The sequence below is a fragment of the Phaseolus vulgaris genome, chromosome 3 (assembly GCF_051622355.1).
Source record: "Phaseolus vulgaris cultivar YP4 chromosome 3, ASM5162235v1, whole genome shotgun sequence".
NCBI classification, from domain to species: domain Eukaryota; kingdom Viridiplantae; phylum Streptophyta; class Magnoliopsida; order Fabales; family Fabaceae; genus Phaseolus; species Phaseolus vulgaris.
This window is the reverse complement of record NC_143500.1, coordinates 52,184,311-52,198,548: the sequence shown is the minus strand read 5'-3', so window position 1 is coordinate 52,198,548 and position 14,238 is coordinate 52,184,311. Positions and strand designations below refer to the sequence as shown.

Genomic DNA, 14,238 nt, shown 5'->3' with positions numbered 1-14,238 from the left:
AAAAGTTGTTGACTTTTGAGAAAATTGAAATTGGAACTCATTCTTCTTACTTTTTTGTATTTTAAAAAGCATAATAATATTTTATCATTTTATTGATATTGATGCGCATATAAAATTTATTTATATCAATTTATCGCATATAAAATTATTAAGATATAAATTTTCCTAAAATATAAATTTCCTATTCTATGAATTTTAAGAATTTTCCTCATAAATGTATTTGGTACAATTTATTTGAAGTAAATGGATAAGAATTGAAACATAACATCCAACGATTGACATAACAGGAAATGGCGAATAACTTTGGCGCGTAAAACTCTGTAGAGAATCCAATTCTGATGTACCCATTGCTTTACTTTTCCTCAGTCCAGTTCATAATGAACAACCATAAATCACCAGAACACAAGTCTTCAATCATGCCTCATTGAAGCATTGGAAATAAAGCTTTCAATATTTTCAAGTATACTTAGTTATTTGTGTTGAGTAATTTATGCAAAAATGGCATCCTCAACTTCTTGTGATGTTAGTGAAATAAAGCATGATGTGTTCATCAGCTTTAGAGGCACAGACGTCAGAAGAGGTCTTCTTAGCCATTTGAAAAGAGAATTAGATCGCAAGAACATTGATGCCTATGTGGATGAGAGACTTGATAAAGGAGGTGAAATATCATCCAAACTTCTCAGAGCCATTGAAGGGTCACAAGTTTTATTGGTCGTATTCTCCAAAGACTATGCTTCATCACAGTGGTGTTTGAAGGAGCTTGCCAAAATGGTTGAATGCATGGAAACAAGTAAACAGATTGTTCTACCTGTTTTCTTTAATGTAGATCCATCAGACGTGCGACACCAAAATGGAGATTATGGAGATGCTTTAGCTAAACATGAAGAAAAGTTCAAGGGAAACATGCTCAAGGTACAAAGTTGGAGATCAGCTTTGAAAAAAGCTGGTAGTTTATCCGGATTTCATTATCCAACCAATTATAGGTAACTTAGTTTTCTTTCTTTCTTTTTCGTTTTATATTTTACATACACTTTTAATGCATATTTTTCACCATTTACTTGTATACCATAGCTTTTTTTTATAACAAAATTGTGCAAAAGGTATTTCATAACAATTTAGTTGGCGGATTGAGAGACAAAGATTATGTGTCAGAAGATTGATTCACTAAGAATCTTGTTAAGGCTCACTATGTGGGTTTCTCTATTATTGTTCTCTTTGTTTGTGTTGGTTGATGTTCCAAGTTAATTTGTTTGAGCTATTTCCACAACGATTTGCATTTATTATATGCATTTCTAGCTGGTTTGCTTGAATTTTGACAAATTTTAGCTTCTTTTTCTATATTACTTTCTTTCAAACACTGAAACAATTTCAGACTAGATTCTAAGAGCCAGAGAAGGGTCACTGAGATATCAATAAGTCGATGGTCTATGGAACTAGATGCAATTCGTGCTAGTGTTTATTTTCTCTGTCAAGTTTTACACATTTTCTTTATATAATTCCTTACTTTCTTCTTTATGCTAGGAATGAATCTGATCTTGTCTATGAAATTGTGGAATACATCTCAGCAAAATTGAGCAAGCTCTACCCAAGTGAATCAAATGGTCTTGTTGGATTTGATCAAAACATTACACAGATTCAGTCCTCATTGCGAATGGAATCGAATGAAGTTGTTTTTGTTGGAATCTGGGGCATGGGTGGCATAGGTAAGACAACCATTGCTCGTGCTATATTTGATAAATGTTCTCTTCAGTATGATGGCTGTTGCTTCTTCAATGTAAGAGAAGAATTGCAACAGCATGGATCCAGCAATTTACGAGAGAGGTTTATATATGAACTATTTGAGGGAGAAGGTCTCCGCACAAGCAAAGCAAGATTCTTCAATTCTGCTCTAAGAAGAATGGGTCGGAAAAAAGTTATGGTTGTGCTTGATGATGTCAATACTTCTGAAGAATTAAAGGATCTGGTCACAAAACCAATTTGCTTTGGTGCAGGGAGTAGAGTGATAGTAACAAGTAGAGATCAGGACGTGCTTACAAGTGGAGGAATTCATCAAATTCATGAGGTCAAGGAAATGGACCCTAGAGATTCTCTCAAGCTCTTCTGTTTGAATGCCTTCAATGAAAGCCAACCCAAAACAGGATATGAAAAACTAACTGAAGAGGTGCTTGAAATCGCCCAGGGAAACCCATTAGCCTTGAAAGTTTTAGGTGCACATTTCCATTCCAGAAGTTCTATAAACACATGGAAGTGTTCATTAAGCAAATTCAAGAAGTATCCCAATGAGAAAATTCAAAGTGTGTTAAGATTCAGCTATGATGGACTGCATGTAGTAGAGAAAAAGGCCTTCCTAGATATTGCATTCTTTTTCGAAGAAGACAGCAAAGACTATGTTATAAAGCAACTAGACGCATGGGGACTTTATGGAGCTAGTGGAGTGGAGGTTCTTCAACGAAAGGCTCTTATAACAGTTTCAAGTGACAATAGAATACAAATGCATGACCTGATACGACAAATGGGTTGCGAAATAGTTCGTCAAGAATGTATTATATATCCAGGAAGACGCACCCGATTGAGGGATAAAGAGGAAGTATACAATGTATTGAGATATAAGCTGGTAAGAGAAGATAAACTATATTACTTCACAAGGGTTTTTGTGTTCAAATTTCAATCAGTGTCAAATTATGGCTTAGTGTTATGCTGATTTTTTCAGGGAAGTGACAAGGTGGAGGCCATGCAAGTAGATCTACTGTCTCGAATTAAAGATTTACCTCTGAAACTAGGCACTTTTAAGAAGATGCCTAGGCTGAGATTTCTCAAATTTTATCTCCCATATGCTGATATTTTCCTGCCGCCAAACCAGGATGGAAATTTATGGTTTGGACAACATGAATTTCCGTTGCTTTTATCTGCATGTTGCGAAGAACTCATGAAAGTAGCATGTGAGATTCACATAAAATGTGTTGACTACCTTTATATTGATGGTTGCTCACATCCTTCACGACTGAACAAATCTTCAGTAACATCACCGTTAGGAAGCCGTGGAATGGAACCAATGTCGTTGCTATTGATGTTATGGAAGGAACCTCTCAGTTCCCTCAGGAATCTTGAATGCTCAGATATGCTTGATCAACAATGGAAGACTCTGTCTGATGAGCTACTTTGCTTGAGATCTACTTATTATCTTAAGCTTTCTAAGAAGAGCACGGGACAAGACAGTGGAAAACCCAAGTTGCACATTCTGTTTGACGGCTTAAGGTTTTATGAACGAATATCTGTGAGCCAGTTGGAAAACTCAAATGTTGGGCAATATCGGGTGTGGTTTCTTTTTTGTGCAGGTTTTAACTTTCTATTGTATCTCTTTCTTAGGAGACCCTGGTTTCAATTCCTCTTTTCCTTTCCCTTCCAATTCTTTTGCACTTTCTTTTTGTATCTTTTTTCTCATTTTACTTCCCTGTTCTATCCACCCCTTGCATTTTCCTTATCATGGGTACGGGCTTTCTTTCTACTCCTGTTCTTTTACATTTTGGGTAAACTATGTTCTTGGTTTCTCAGGGTTGGTTGAGGGAGGTGTGTGTGTGGAAGGGAGAATATGTGAGTTTTTGGGGATGGAATGAGAATATAGCCGAATGATGTATAAACTGAAGAAGTGATTGGTTTGAGTGAAAAATGGGATAAGCTTCTGCAATCATGCTGGAGATTGTAAGGAAACCATCAAATAGAGTAAGGGAGAATATGTGGATTTGGACAGATGAAGATATGGACTCCTATACTATCACATACTATGAAGAAGTGGATTTTAAGCCTAACTAAAATCGGCTTAAAGTCCACTTCTTCATATGATATCACAACTATTTTTGAATCTATTCTAACGGTTGTTTGTTGGGTTTATCAGACCACTCGCTATTAGACTATTATCGGATCATCCATAATATATTGTCCCGCACACGAGCTGTTACTCTCGACGTGAGAGGTGTGTGTTGGAGATTCCAAATCAACTAGAAATTGGAACATTTCATTCTTATTATAAGTGACCGCAAACCTCACCTTATAAGTCGATTTTATGAAGTTGACTTCATAATATATTGAGTAAAGTCAGCTTATGTAAAGTCACAAAATAACCTTAGAGAAAAAGAGGAGTATGATTTCTTCAATCTCTTTTGAACACTTTGCATGGAGGGTAATCCAAAATAGGGTAGCAAAGCAACTAAGGTAAAATTATAGGAAGAAGGATGCAACTAAGGTAAAATTATAGGAAGAAGGATGGTGTTGACTGGAAACAATCTGTGTGTGCTATGCAGAGTATAGTCATCTCTTCCTTTAGTTGTAAGGTTGTTTGGTAATGTAAACTCACTACTTTTATGTACTAGTTGCTTTATGATTACATCTTTTAAGTTTAGGAGTTTACAATATTTTTTTATGACATTTTTTTTTTAGGAATAGCTTAGCATGGAAACCTTTATAACAAACTATTTGAAATTTCTTTCAAGTATTATGATAAGTTTTTAATGTGTTCAGATATTATATCTTAATTTCACAATATATATATATATATATATATATATATATATATTACTAGGTCTATATTTTAAAAAGTGTACAGACACATAAGTAGTTACTTGTATTAATGCATTTAAGTTAAATATAAAAATATTTTAAAAACAATATTTCGATCTAATATTTTAAATTATTATTTTTCTTGTAAAATTAATTTCATTTTAACCCAAATAAACACATAACAATGATTAAAGAAAAAAATATAATAGGAATACCTATTTTGTATATTTTTGCTTTAATTATATTGTAAAATTTCTAATATTTTAATATCAAAACTATTATTTTGTTACAATAACAAAGAAAAAAAAAACTAAGAGATAAACCACTTATCTACTTAAAAATCTATAGACATCATTACTGCACAATAAAATTATAATTTGCAATTTGCAATTTGCAATTTAAAATTTATATTTTATATTGTAGGTCTAATATTATTTTTATCGAGTTACTAATATGTAGGTCACAGGTGATAGTATCTTGTTATTCAATATATTTTAAATGAAAATAAAATTAGTTATTAATTTATATTTATATTAATTGTAATATCATTTTATATTATTCACAAAAATTTAGTATTTTTTTATACAGGAAGATAAGTAAGTAAAATAATATGAAAAGATAATAACCATGTCAGTAAACAATGACTATAATTAAATGATTAATATTCAATTGAAAAATATAAATTTTTTAAGTGTTATAAACAATTTTTTTACTAAAAATTTAATTAAAAATATTCATGAGGTGTTTGAAAATTAATCAAATCTTAAAAAGTCATAATATTAGTGAAACTCACAATTTTATATGCTTTTATTTAATTTAAACTATTTAAATTCTAAACCTAATATATTTATTTGAATTGTTGCATAGAAAATAATTTATTAATCATAAAAATGTAAGAACTGAAGCACAAGCAAAATTAAAAATTGGTTTTTGAGAATATGAAAGAAAAGTTGTTGTAGAAATAAAAAAAAATAAAAAAATTTGAGTTTAGTGCAGTTTTAGCATGTTGGATGGTTTTTCGGAGAGGCGTTAGTCGAAACTAGAAAGACCAATGTGAAGAAGCAGTTTGAGACCAAGTGTTTCCTTGCACTTCGCACTGTCACTATTTTTAGTTTTGGTTTTTAGTAAGGAAACAAAACTGCCACAGTTAGTTGTTTGCCAAAACTCAAATATAAAAACCAACTTTCCACAACAACTTCTTCACTTCACTTCACTTCACTTCACTTCACTTCTCATTCATTTCCTCTTTTCATCTTTCTCTGCATCACCATGTCAATCTCAACTTCACCTCACTCACACCTTCTTCACCCAAACCATAACCACTTTCTCTCCAACCACCGTATCCACACCACCACCACCACCATTTCCCTCCCCTCTTCGCGCACTTTCAGGCCCATCAAATGCGCTTCCACCTCGGTGCAGCTCCAGGACCCCCTCCCGGTCCAGGTCCAGGCCCAGGCCCAGGCCCAAGAGCGCGTCTTCAACTTCGCCGCCGGTCCCGCCACCCTGCCCGAGAACGTAATTCGCCGCGCCCAGTCTGAGCTCTACCTCTGGCGCGAATCCGGCATGGGCGTCATGGAGATGAGCCACCGTAGCAAGGATTTCATGTCCATCATGGAAGCTGCCGAGGAGAATCTATGCTCCCTCCTGGAAATCCCGCCGGGATATTCCGTGTTGTTCCTCCAGGGCGGCGCCAGCACCCAGTTCGCTGCCCTGCCGCTGAACCTCTGCGCCCCTGACGACCCCGCGGATTACATCGTGACCGGCTCGTGGGGCGACACGGCATTCAAGGAGGCCCAAAAATACTGCAGGGCCAGTGCGATTTGGTCTGGGAAATCTGAAAAGTACACAAAGATCCCATCTTTTGGGAGTTTGGACCAGAACCCAGCTGCCAAATATTTGCACATATGTGCAAATGAGACTATTCATGGGGTTGAGTACAAGAACTACCCGATTCCAACGAACCGCAGTGGTCTTCTTGTTGCTGATATGTCTTCAAATTTCTGTTCCAAGCCTGTTGATGTGTCACAGTTTGGTGTCATCTATGCTGGTGCACAGAAGAACGTGGGGCCCTCTGGTGTCACAATTGTGATAGTGAGGGATGATCTGGTGGGGCGTGCGCAGGGTTTTACTCCTGTGATGCTTGACTATAAGATTCATGCTGAGAACATGTCTCTGTACAACACTCCTCCTTGCTATGGCATTTACATGTGCGGGTTGGTGTTTCAGGACCTGCTGGAGCAGGGTGGGTTGGCGGAGGTTGAGAAGAAGAATGTGAAGAAAGCTGAGATTTTGTATGATGCAATTGATGGGAGCAAGGGATATTACAAGTGTCCGGTGGAGAAGTCTGTGAGGTCACTGATGAATGTGCCCTTCACGTTGGAGAAGTCAGAGCTGGAGGGTGAGTTCATCAAGGAGGCTGCAAAGGAGAACATGGTTCAGCTCAAAGGACATAGGTCTGTTGGTGGCATCAGGGCTTCCATTTACAATGCTATGCCTTTGGCTGGAGTTCAGAAGTTGGTCGCTTTCATGAAGGACTTCCAAGCCAGGCATGCTTAGAGGAGGATACTTTTTGTTCCTATGCCAAACAACATCTCTAGCAGTTTTGGTTTGTCACTTTTTTTAATGCTGTGTTTTGTTCTAGTTTGAGGTACTAGGTAGGATTTTCATGTGCACTTTGACATTGTTTAGGGGATAATTTTTTTGGTTCTGGCTAGAATGATGCCTGGGAGTTTAGGTTAGAACTCAATAATGAATAAAAATCCTCTGTTATGAGCTTCTATCATTGTATGGGTTCAGTTCATGGAATGCACTCATTAAATCCAATGAGAGTAAAACATATCAAAGTGTGGATGTATGAAACTCCTTGAGAAGAAGATAGCGTTTTTCTTATAGTATTGTTATCTTTATTAATTTTTATAATAATTATCTTAAAAGTTATATTGATAATAGTTTATAATTAAATGACCCTACAAAACTAATTTGCATGGATTACTAATTAACTATAGTATTTACGGGTCTATAATAATACCTTTGTAGAAGCTTGTAATGGTTTAAAAGCTGGACAAAATAAGGATTTTATTGTGTAAATAAATATCATTAATGTTTTGGAGAAGAACTCATTAATTCTTTTGTGAACTTTGACTAAAAAAATAATCAATCAAAATTGACTAAAAAATATCATCAATGTTAATATTTTTAATTTCTAAAATTATTTTAAATAAAATTATATAATTAAAAATAATCGAAATACTTTTGTCCAAATAAAAAAAATTAATAAAATTAAATTATCTTATTGAAAGAAAACACTTAAAAATGGGAAGAATTGGTGAATTGGTGTTCCACTATCAAGATATAATTTTCCTTCTTATAAAAGAAACTTTTTGCATGTAATGCATCTCATCCATCATTCAATCAGTTATTTTTTATTTGCATTTACTACAAATACTTGGTAGATATTAGTTTACAACTGATGAAACATCTGCATTACATTTTTTTTTTGGTTGAAATTTATTAAGAGGGTGATGTATCCTTCAACAACGCAAAGGTTGAAACAAATAACTTTTTTAGAGACTACAATACTAAGAATAACACTTCCCATGACTGAGTTCTTCTCCAGAATGTAGCAGGCACTTGTTGAAGCTTGAAATTTACAGTGAAAAATCTGAGGTACTTGAATCCAGTATTCTCAATGGTTATTGCTTACCTTGCTGCATGATTAAGGATGGATAATGCGCATGTACTCTTCCAATAACCTTTGCTGGTACACCAGCCACAATGCTTTAACAACAGAAGAAACATTCCCTTTATTGCAAAACATAACTTGGTGGACATTGCAAGTACAAAACTTTGTTAAAAGTTCATCTAAAGTTACCTGTGAGGAGGAATCTCTTGTAACACAAGGGAACTAGCAGCTATCATCACATATTCACCAACTTTCAAATTCCCAAGTATAGTTGCATGAGCTCCAATTAGCACACCTTCAGCAACTTTGGGGTGCCGATCACCTGTTTCCCTTCCGGTGTCACCCAAAGTTACACCCTGGAAAAAACATTGTTGGAAATCCAACATTAACGAAAGATAAATGACTTTTTCATAATATTTAGATAACTATAAACCTAATCTTCTAAACTAATTTTATAAGATTGAGTTAAACTTATTACTACTATCGAAATGTATTTTAATGATAATTTGTTGGACTTGTTAAGTTATCAATTATCGGATCGCTATATAAATCTCCTGCACAAGTTGGAGGATCTCGAAGATAAGAAGGATGTGCAATCCAATCAACTATTTATATTTTAATGATTTCTTCATTTAATAAATTAGAGTATATGAACTTCATATCATAATATCTTGGATATAATTATTTATGTTTTATTGAGTAACATACATAAATTACATATGAGAATATCTCATTTTTAAACATAAGATGGATAAATTATGATCACATAATTAACAACTAAAAAAATCCAAACAACTAAATATAAAGATGAATTAAATAAAAAAAATGTTGTAGTTACTTTAGCCATCATTTATAAAACATCACTCACTTACTTGCATCAGTGAAACTCTGTTTCCAATTATAGCAGTTTCACCAATAACAACACCAGTCCCATGATCTACTAAAATTCCATTCCCAATTTTCGCAGCTGTATGACAAAACCATAAAAATGAAACTGTTGGAAGTAACCACTTGAACAATGAATATAATAGATGGAACATATAAAGACGAAACTAATTATTGTATTCAGGAAATTCGTTATCATATGCCTCCATATTCCAAGTACTAAATTATGTAAGCCTTGTATACAGAAAAAATATGGCAGGCATGATATTCTGCAATTGCTTTCCTAGCAGTTCCCAAGAACACAGTCCTTTGCATGTAAAAAATTATCACATAGTTCTTACTATACTAAAGTATTCCTTATTTGCATGCAAACGTGGACCTAACATACCGGGATGTATATCAACTCCAAAAACCTGCAGTGCAGAAAATAAGGGGTTGGATCATCAGCAACAGGAATATGAAATACCCTTATGGAGTTTTCTCCATTTTTTTACCAAGTGCAAACACTACCTCACTAACTCGACTCTGCAAAACTAAGGCTAAGACTTTGCGTCCCTGGCCCCACAAAGCATGGGCTACTCGGTATACTTGCAAAGATTGGTAACCCTGTCAGAGAACAAATCCTATGAACGAAAGGTAAATGTTGGTGGAGGGCCACAAAATATAGAACAAAATGCTTCACCATTTTATTCGTTCAAATGCTTCAGCATATATAATGAACAAGTTAGTACCATTAGAGGATTCAGAAACATTAAACAGTAGCACCCTCATCATAGCAAAGTACACAGGAAGTAAAAAGAGAGACATTCCTTTGCATAAATTTATTTTATGACTAATGAGAAAGGAATAATTTCAGAGAACCTACGAGATATTCATTGGTGGAAGAATAAATAATGAACTTGGGAGGAACCTACATTTTTTATTTATTGATTTAAATTATCATTTATATTTTTCTGTTTAACAATCACAACCCGCTCTATTATTATTGTAAATTTTCATTGCTAGATAGGTTTTGAATTTTATTCACAAAAATTATTATTGGATTCGTTGAAAGACGACTTGGAATTATTTGACCACTTCTACCGTATCATCTTCTTTCTAGCGTTAGACAAGTTTACGCTAGAATCATCGTAATTTGATAGCAAAACGAAAGCTATGAAAGAACTATGACTAATATATACACTTAGGATTTAAAAAACATAATAAAGCAAGTCAAGTGCATATTACTTTTCTGGGGGAAACTGAATGATTTACCTTCATGTATAGAAGTGCTGAGCAATATGACAAACAAGAAGGATCTCGATCTTTAAATGCCTATCAGAAAATAGTTCCAAAAAGAATCAAATTAGATCATTATGCAATGCAAATTCCAAAGGTATAGAAGATGAACTTCATGTACTACTCCTATATATACATAAAGAACATTACTTACCTGAATATCCAAGCGAATCGAATGCTGGATACCTTTATCATGCTTCATCACAGTAGAAAATATATCCATCAGCTGAGTGGCCAAAAGAGTAGGCTTTTGGAGTCGGTTGGCAAGAGCAAAGGCTAATGCTTGCTCCAAGCAATCATGAGATAGAATAGTGGCATAGAAGAAGCTACTTAAAATTGGCTCCCTTTCTGCCTGCACTCAAATAATGGCATATCATGAAGCTATCAAACATGTAAATGTTCTCCAACACTCATCATATATGCAAAATGAAGCATCTATGTTCATATTTCATCGTATACTTGTTGGAGATCCTACATCGACTAGAGATTAGAGTCTTTCATTGTATATAAGTGGGTGTAAACCTCAACCCTATGAGCCGGTGAGCCGGTTTTATGGGGTTGAGTTAGGCTTAAAGTTCACTTCGTAACAATACTTAAACACAGTTTATGATTAGTGGGGAAAAACAGAACAAACAATCCATGAACTTCTTTGTGTTCAAACCACCTTAATCAATCTTTGTCATCCTTTTCTCATTAGTTGTCACACCAATATTTTCTTGTATACAATCATTACTTAGCTTATTACACATTTATCTACCGTTCTCATCTCTTTTATTTTATTGTTGTGCCTTTAGCCTAAAATCAGCTACATAGTCAGCATCCAATATGCATGGCTTGGAAAATGCAACCAAAGAAAGTGAGGGAACATAAGGCATAAAAAAAGAGGAAAAATATTATTGGTACCTCTAACTTGGCTTCTTTTCTGACATCATCCCAGATAGGATCAAAACAATCGAAATTTTTAAGTGAAGAATCCAACACAGGGTTGGGAATTCCCATGGCATAAATGGGGAAAACCTTCTCCAAATGAGGAGGCCAAAAAGAAAAGGAACCAATACTATTAGGTTTGCCTTCCTCAGCTTCATGTTCAGACATAGTTTCAGGAAGATAAACCAAGGGCTTGTGTAGTTATTGAGAGAAAATGAGATAAGAGAAAAATCAAAGTGCTGGTGGCTGCTGCTGGGTAAGTGTGTTATCTATGCATTCTTATTATAGTTGTATGATGGAATGGAAAATATTACTTTAACAACTACATAATTATTTTAAAATTGTTTTATCTAAAAAAAAAAATCAGTTACAATCTGATGCAAGATTCTTAATATATGAACAATATAATGGAATTGTATTTGCTGTCACAGACTCAATGCAACAATTATTATAATGAACTATGGAAAAGGGTTGGATTAGAATGAATGAAATGTAACCAAGAGTGTCATTTTCAATGGTAGTTTTGAGTTCTAAGTTTTAACCTTTTTTTTATGAATTGAATTCAAGAGGTAGGATTTGGAGTTGGTTTATTTATACTTCATGCATATGCATGAACTTTGTGGTAAAATATGTATTTTATTTATCAGGTACCATCAGTGGAATCGTATATGTGCAAAAGTCAAAAACAGTGGTAAGAATGGTTATACAGAAAGTGGGATTCGAGTTTAAAATCAATTGATAACACTTTTTATATAACTTTTATAATGCAGTAAAATTTATCAAATTCTAATAGGATTCATTTAATAAAGTTATTCAACTGTGTACAATCACATTGGATTGGATATATATAATAATAATTTAGTCTTTATGTATAAATTATTGCTCAAATTGACACTTTTAGTTTTTTTTATACTTGAGATATTTTTAAGTGGTTCTGGTGTGTGTATTTATCTTACCCTTATGTTTCTTGTTTGGACAATGCAAAATAAGTTAAATTCAAAGAAGAAGAATAAGAAAGGATTAAAGTTGAATAAAAGTATATATATTAATGAAATTCTCTATTATTAATTAATTTTCTTCTCATTAACTTAGTTATTACAATTTCATACTCAACCATTACTTGACAAAACCAATAATGAATAAAAAAAAGAAGTGAAGAATATATATATACACTAGTCTTCCACAAATCTTCAACTCTTGTTTCATTGGATGCTTTGGTGCCTCTTCTACATTAGGAGTGGCTGTTTTTCTTCTTTGTCCCTTCAGAGTGATTATATAATGTGTGCTATATTATTGTCAATTTTTAAAATGACCAGAATTTATGTATTAAAAAATTATTTTACTGACAGAAGTAAAGTTTTATTTGATCTTTAATTACGAGTTTTTAAACATTGGTTTGAAGTTACCAATCGAATTCTTCCTATACTATACTAAAAATAAAAAAATAAAAATAAACTCCAATTTTGAAATTAACTAAAGTGGTGTTTTAGTAAAATTTGTTTTACTTTAAAATCGTTCTCCTTTTAATGTTAAATTAATATTAAAAATAATTTTCATTTATATATTATTAAAGGATCAATCATTGAATATTAAATTGATAATTTGTTCATGTTTGGGAGATTAAATTGGATTTTAATTTTTTAGTTAAAAAAACTAAAAAAGACCACGAAATAACATAGAAAAAGAAGATAATATTATACTTCCGTTCAAAATCAGGTGATCTGAGATAAGAAAAGAAAAAATATTTTATTTGAATAATTTTCTTATAAATATTTTAAAAAGTTTGTTTTAATATAAATTTTAATTAATTTTTTTCTTTTTCTATAAGTGTTTATAAGAAAGTTACCATGCCTAAATTTTAATTAATTTTTTTTCTTTTTCTAAAAGTGTTTATAAGAAAGTTACCATGCCTAAATTCGAACTCAAATATTAGGTGATATTATGTAATATAATCATAGCATTTATGTGATATAATCATAGATATTGTGCAGAACATTTATGTGATATAATCGGAAATATTGTGTATTAATAGAACGTTAATCATGATTTTACTGAAAGTTTTGTCTACTTAATTATCACATGAAGCAAATTTCAATTCTTTCATTTCACGAAGAATATTCTTCATTAAGAAAACAATATACCTTGTTCAATTGTTATAACATTTGTCATTTATGAAAAGAGTTTTTTTTAAGCTTATAACATACTTCCTATACAAGACCAAATTAGTTATGGTACTAATACTTTATGGTGTTTACAATGAATCTTTGATGGTGTTCATTAAAAGAGAAAACCACACCATAAATCCATAAATCAAACATTGACAACCACAATCGAAGATTTAGCAAGTGCAACCCACGTTAGAAAATAAATAGAAAACAACAACAACAAAATCACAAGCCTGATCGTCATTGTTAACATTACTAGAGTGTAAAAAATCACTCTCAAAATCTCGTAAACATTGTATACACAAAATTCCAAATCCGTTTCCCTCCAATGTTAAAAATTGTCTTTTCCACCTCACAAAATATCAATAAATACCATGTTTTACTCTTTAATAACGTTAAAAAAAACTAAATTAAATTATTTTTAAAAATTTGAAACAATATTAAATAAAATAACTTAAAGGATTTAATTGATTTTTAGTTATTTATATATTTATATTGATATTAAACTTTTATAAACTAACTTTCGGAATGCATTTTCTAGAAACTTCTTTTCCATAATTGGGGTTTAGAAGACACTTCACAACCATTAAAAGAAAACTACTATTTTCCACGTACCTGACGCTAGCCAACTTCAAATCACTACCACCAAAGCTTGTCGGAATACTTCTATTCTGAACCTCCATGAGAAAAACCGGGTAAAACTTATGGGGTACAATTAGATATTACGAGGGTCAAAAAAGCAAA

The 14,238-nt window shown here is 32.9% G+C and overlaps 3 protein-coding genes across 3 annotated transcripts; 2 read left to right on the top strand and 1 right to left on the bottom strand.

The window, feature by feature from the left end:
* The first annotated feature begins 391 nt into the window (after positions 1–391).
* LOC137808517 (disease resistance protein RUN1) lies at positions 392–3,891 on the top strand. Its single transcript, XM_068609660.2, has 3 exons — positions 392–983; positions 1,522–2,614; positions 2,711–3,891. The coding sequence occupies exons 1-3, from the start codon at positions 499–501 to the stop codon at positions 3,560–3,562; spliced, it is 2,430 nt and encodes an 809-aa protein (XP_068465761.1). The 5' UTR covers positions 392–498; the 3' UTR covers positions 3,563–3,891.
* A 1,764-nt stretch (positions 3,892–5,655) lies between these two features.
* Positions 5,656–7,336, top strand: LOC137808516 (phosphoserine aminotransferase 2, chloroplastic). The gene has a single exon (XM_068609659.2). It carries the CDS (start codon positions 5,824–5,826, stop codon positions 7,111–7,113), a length of 1,290 nt encoding a protein of 429 aa, XP_068465760.1. The 5' UTR covers positions 5,656–5,823; the 3' UTR covers positions 7,114–7,336.
* A 723-nt stretch (positions 7,337–8,059) lies between these two features.
* LOC137805706 (serine acetyltransferase 4) lies at positions 8,060–11,588 on the bottom strand. The gene is made up of 8 exons (XM_068605641.2): positions 11,306–11,588; positions 10,557–10,754; positions 10,379–10,438; positions 9,635–9,730; positions 9,513–9,537; positions 9,112–9,206; positions 8,429–8,595; positions 8,060–8,334 (listed from the first exon to the last, which is right to left on the bottom strand). The coding sequence occupies exons 1-8, from the start codon at positions 11,495–11,497 to the stop codon at positions 8,250–8,252; spliced, it is 918 nt and encodes a 305-aa protein (XP_068461742.1). The 5' UTR covers positions 11,498–11,588; the 3' UTR covers positions 8,060–8,249.
* Between the last annotated feature and the right edge of the window lie 2,650 nt (positions 11,589–14,238).

What these genes read in the sequence shown, in the direction of transcription:
- LOC137808516 (XM_068609659.2), top strand. Translation starts at nt 5,824, where the DNA reads ATGTCAATCTCAACTTCACCTCACTCACACCTTCTTCACCCAAACCAT.
- LOC137805706 (XM_068605641.2), bottom strand. Translation starts at nt 11,497, where the DNA reads ATGTCTGAACATGAAGCTGAGGAAGGCAAACCTAATAGTATTGGTTCC. An exon ending in CGATTCGCTTGGATATTCAG is followed by an intron (nt 10,439 to 10,556) that starts GTAAGTAATGTT and finishes ATTTTCTGATAG; the next exon opens with GCATTTAAAGATCGAGATCC. An exon ending in TGGAGTTGATATACATCCCG is followed by an intron (nt 9,207 to 9,512) that starts GTATGTTAGGTC and finishes TTTGTCATACAG; the next exon opens with CTGCGAAAATTGGGAATGGA.
- LOC137808517 (XM_068609660.2), top strand. Translation starts at nt 499, where the DNA reads ATGGCATCCTCAACTTCTTGTGATGTTAGTGAAATAAAGCATGATGTG. An exon ending in CATTATCCAACCAATTATAG is followed by an intron (nt 984 to 1,521) that starts GTAACTTAGTTT and finishes TCTTTATGCTAG; the next exon opens with GAATGAATCTGATCTTGTCT. An exon ending in ATGTATTGAGATATAAGCTG is followed by an intron (nt 2,615 to 2,710) that starts GTAAGAGAAGAT and finishes TGATTTTTTCAG; the next exon opens with GGAAGTGACAAGGTGGAGGC.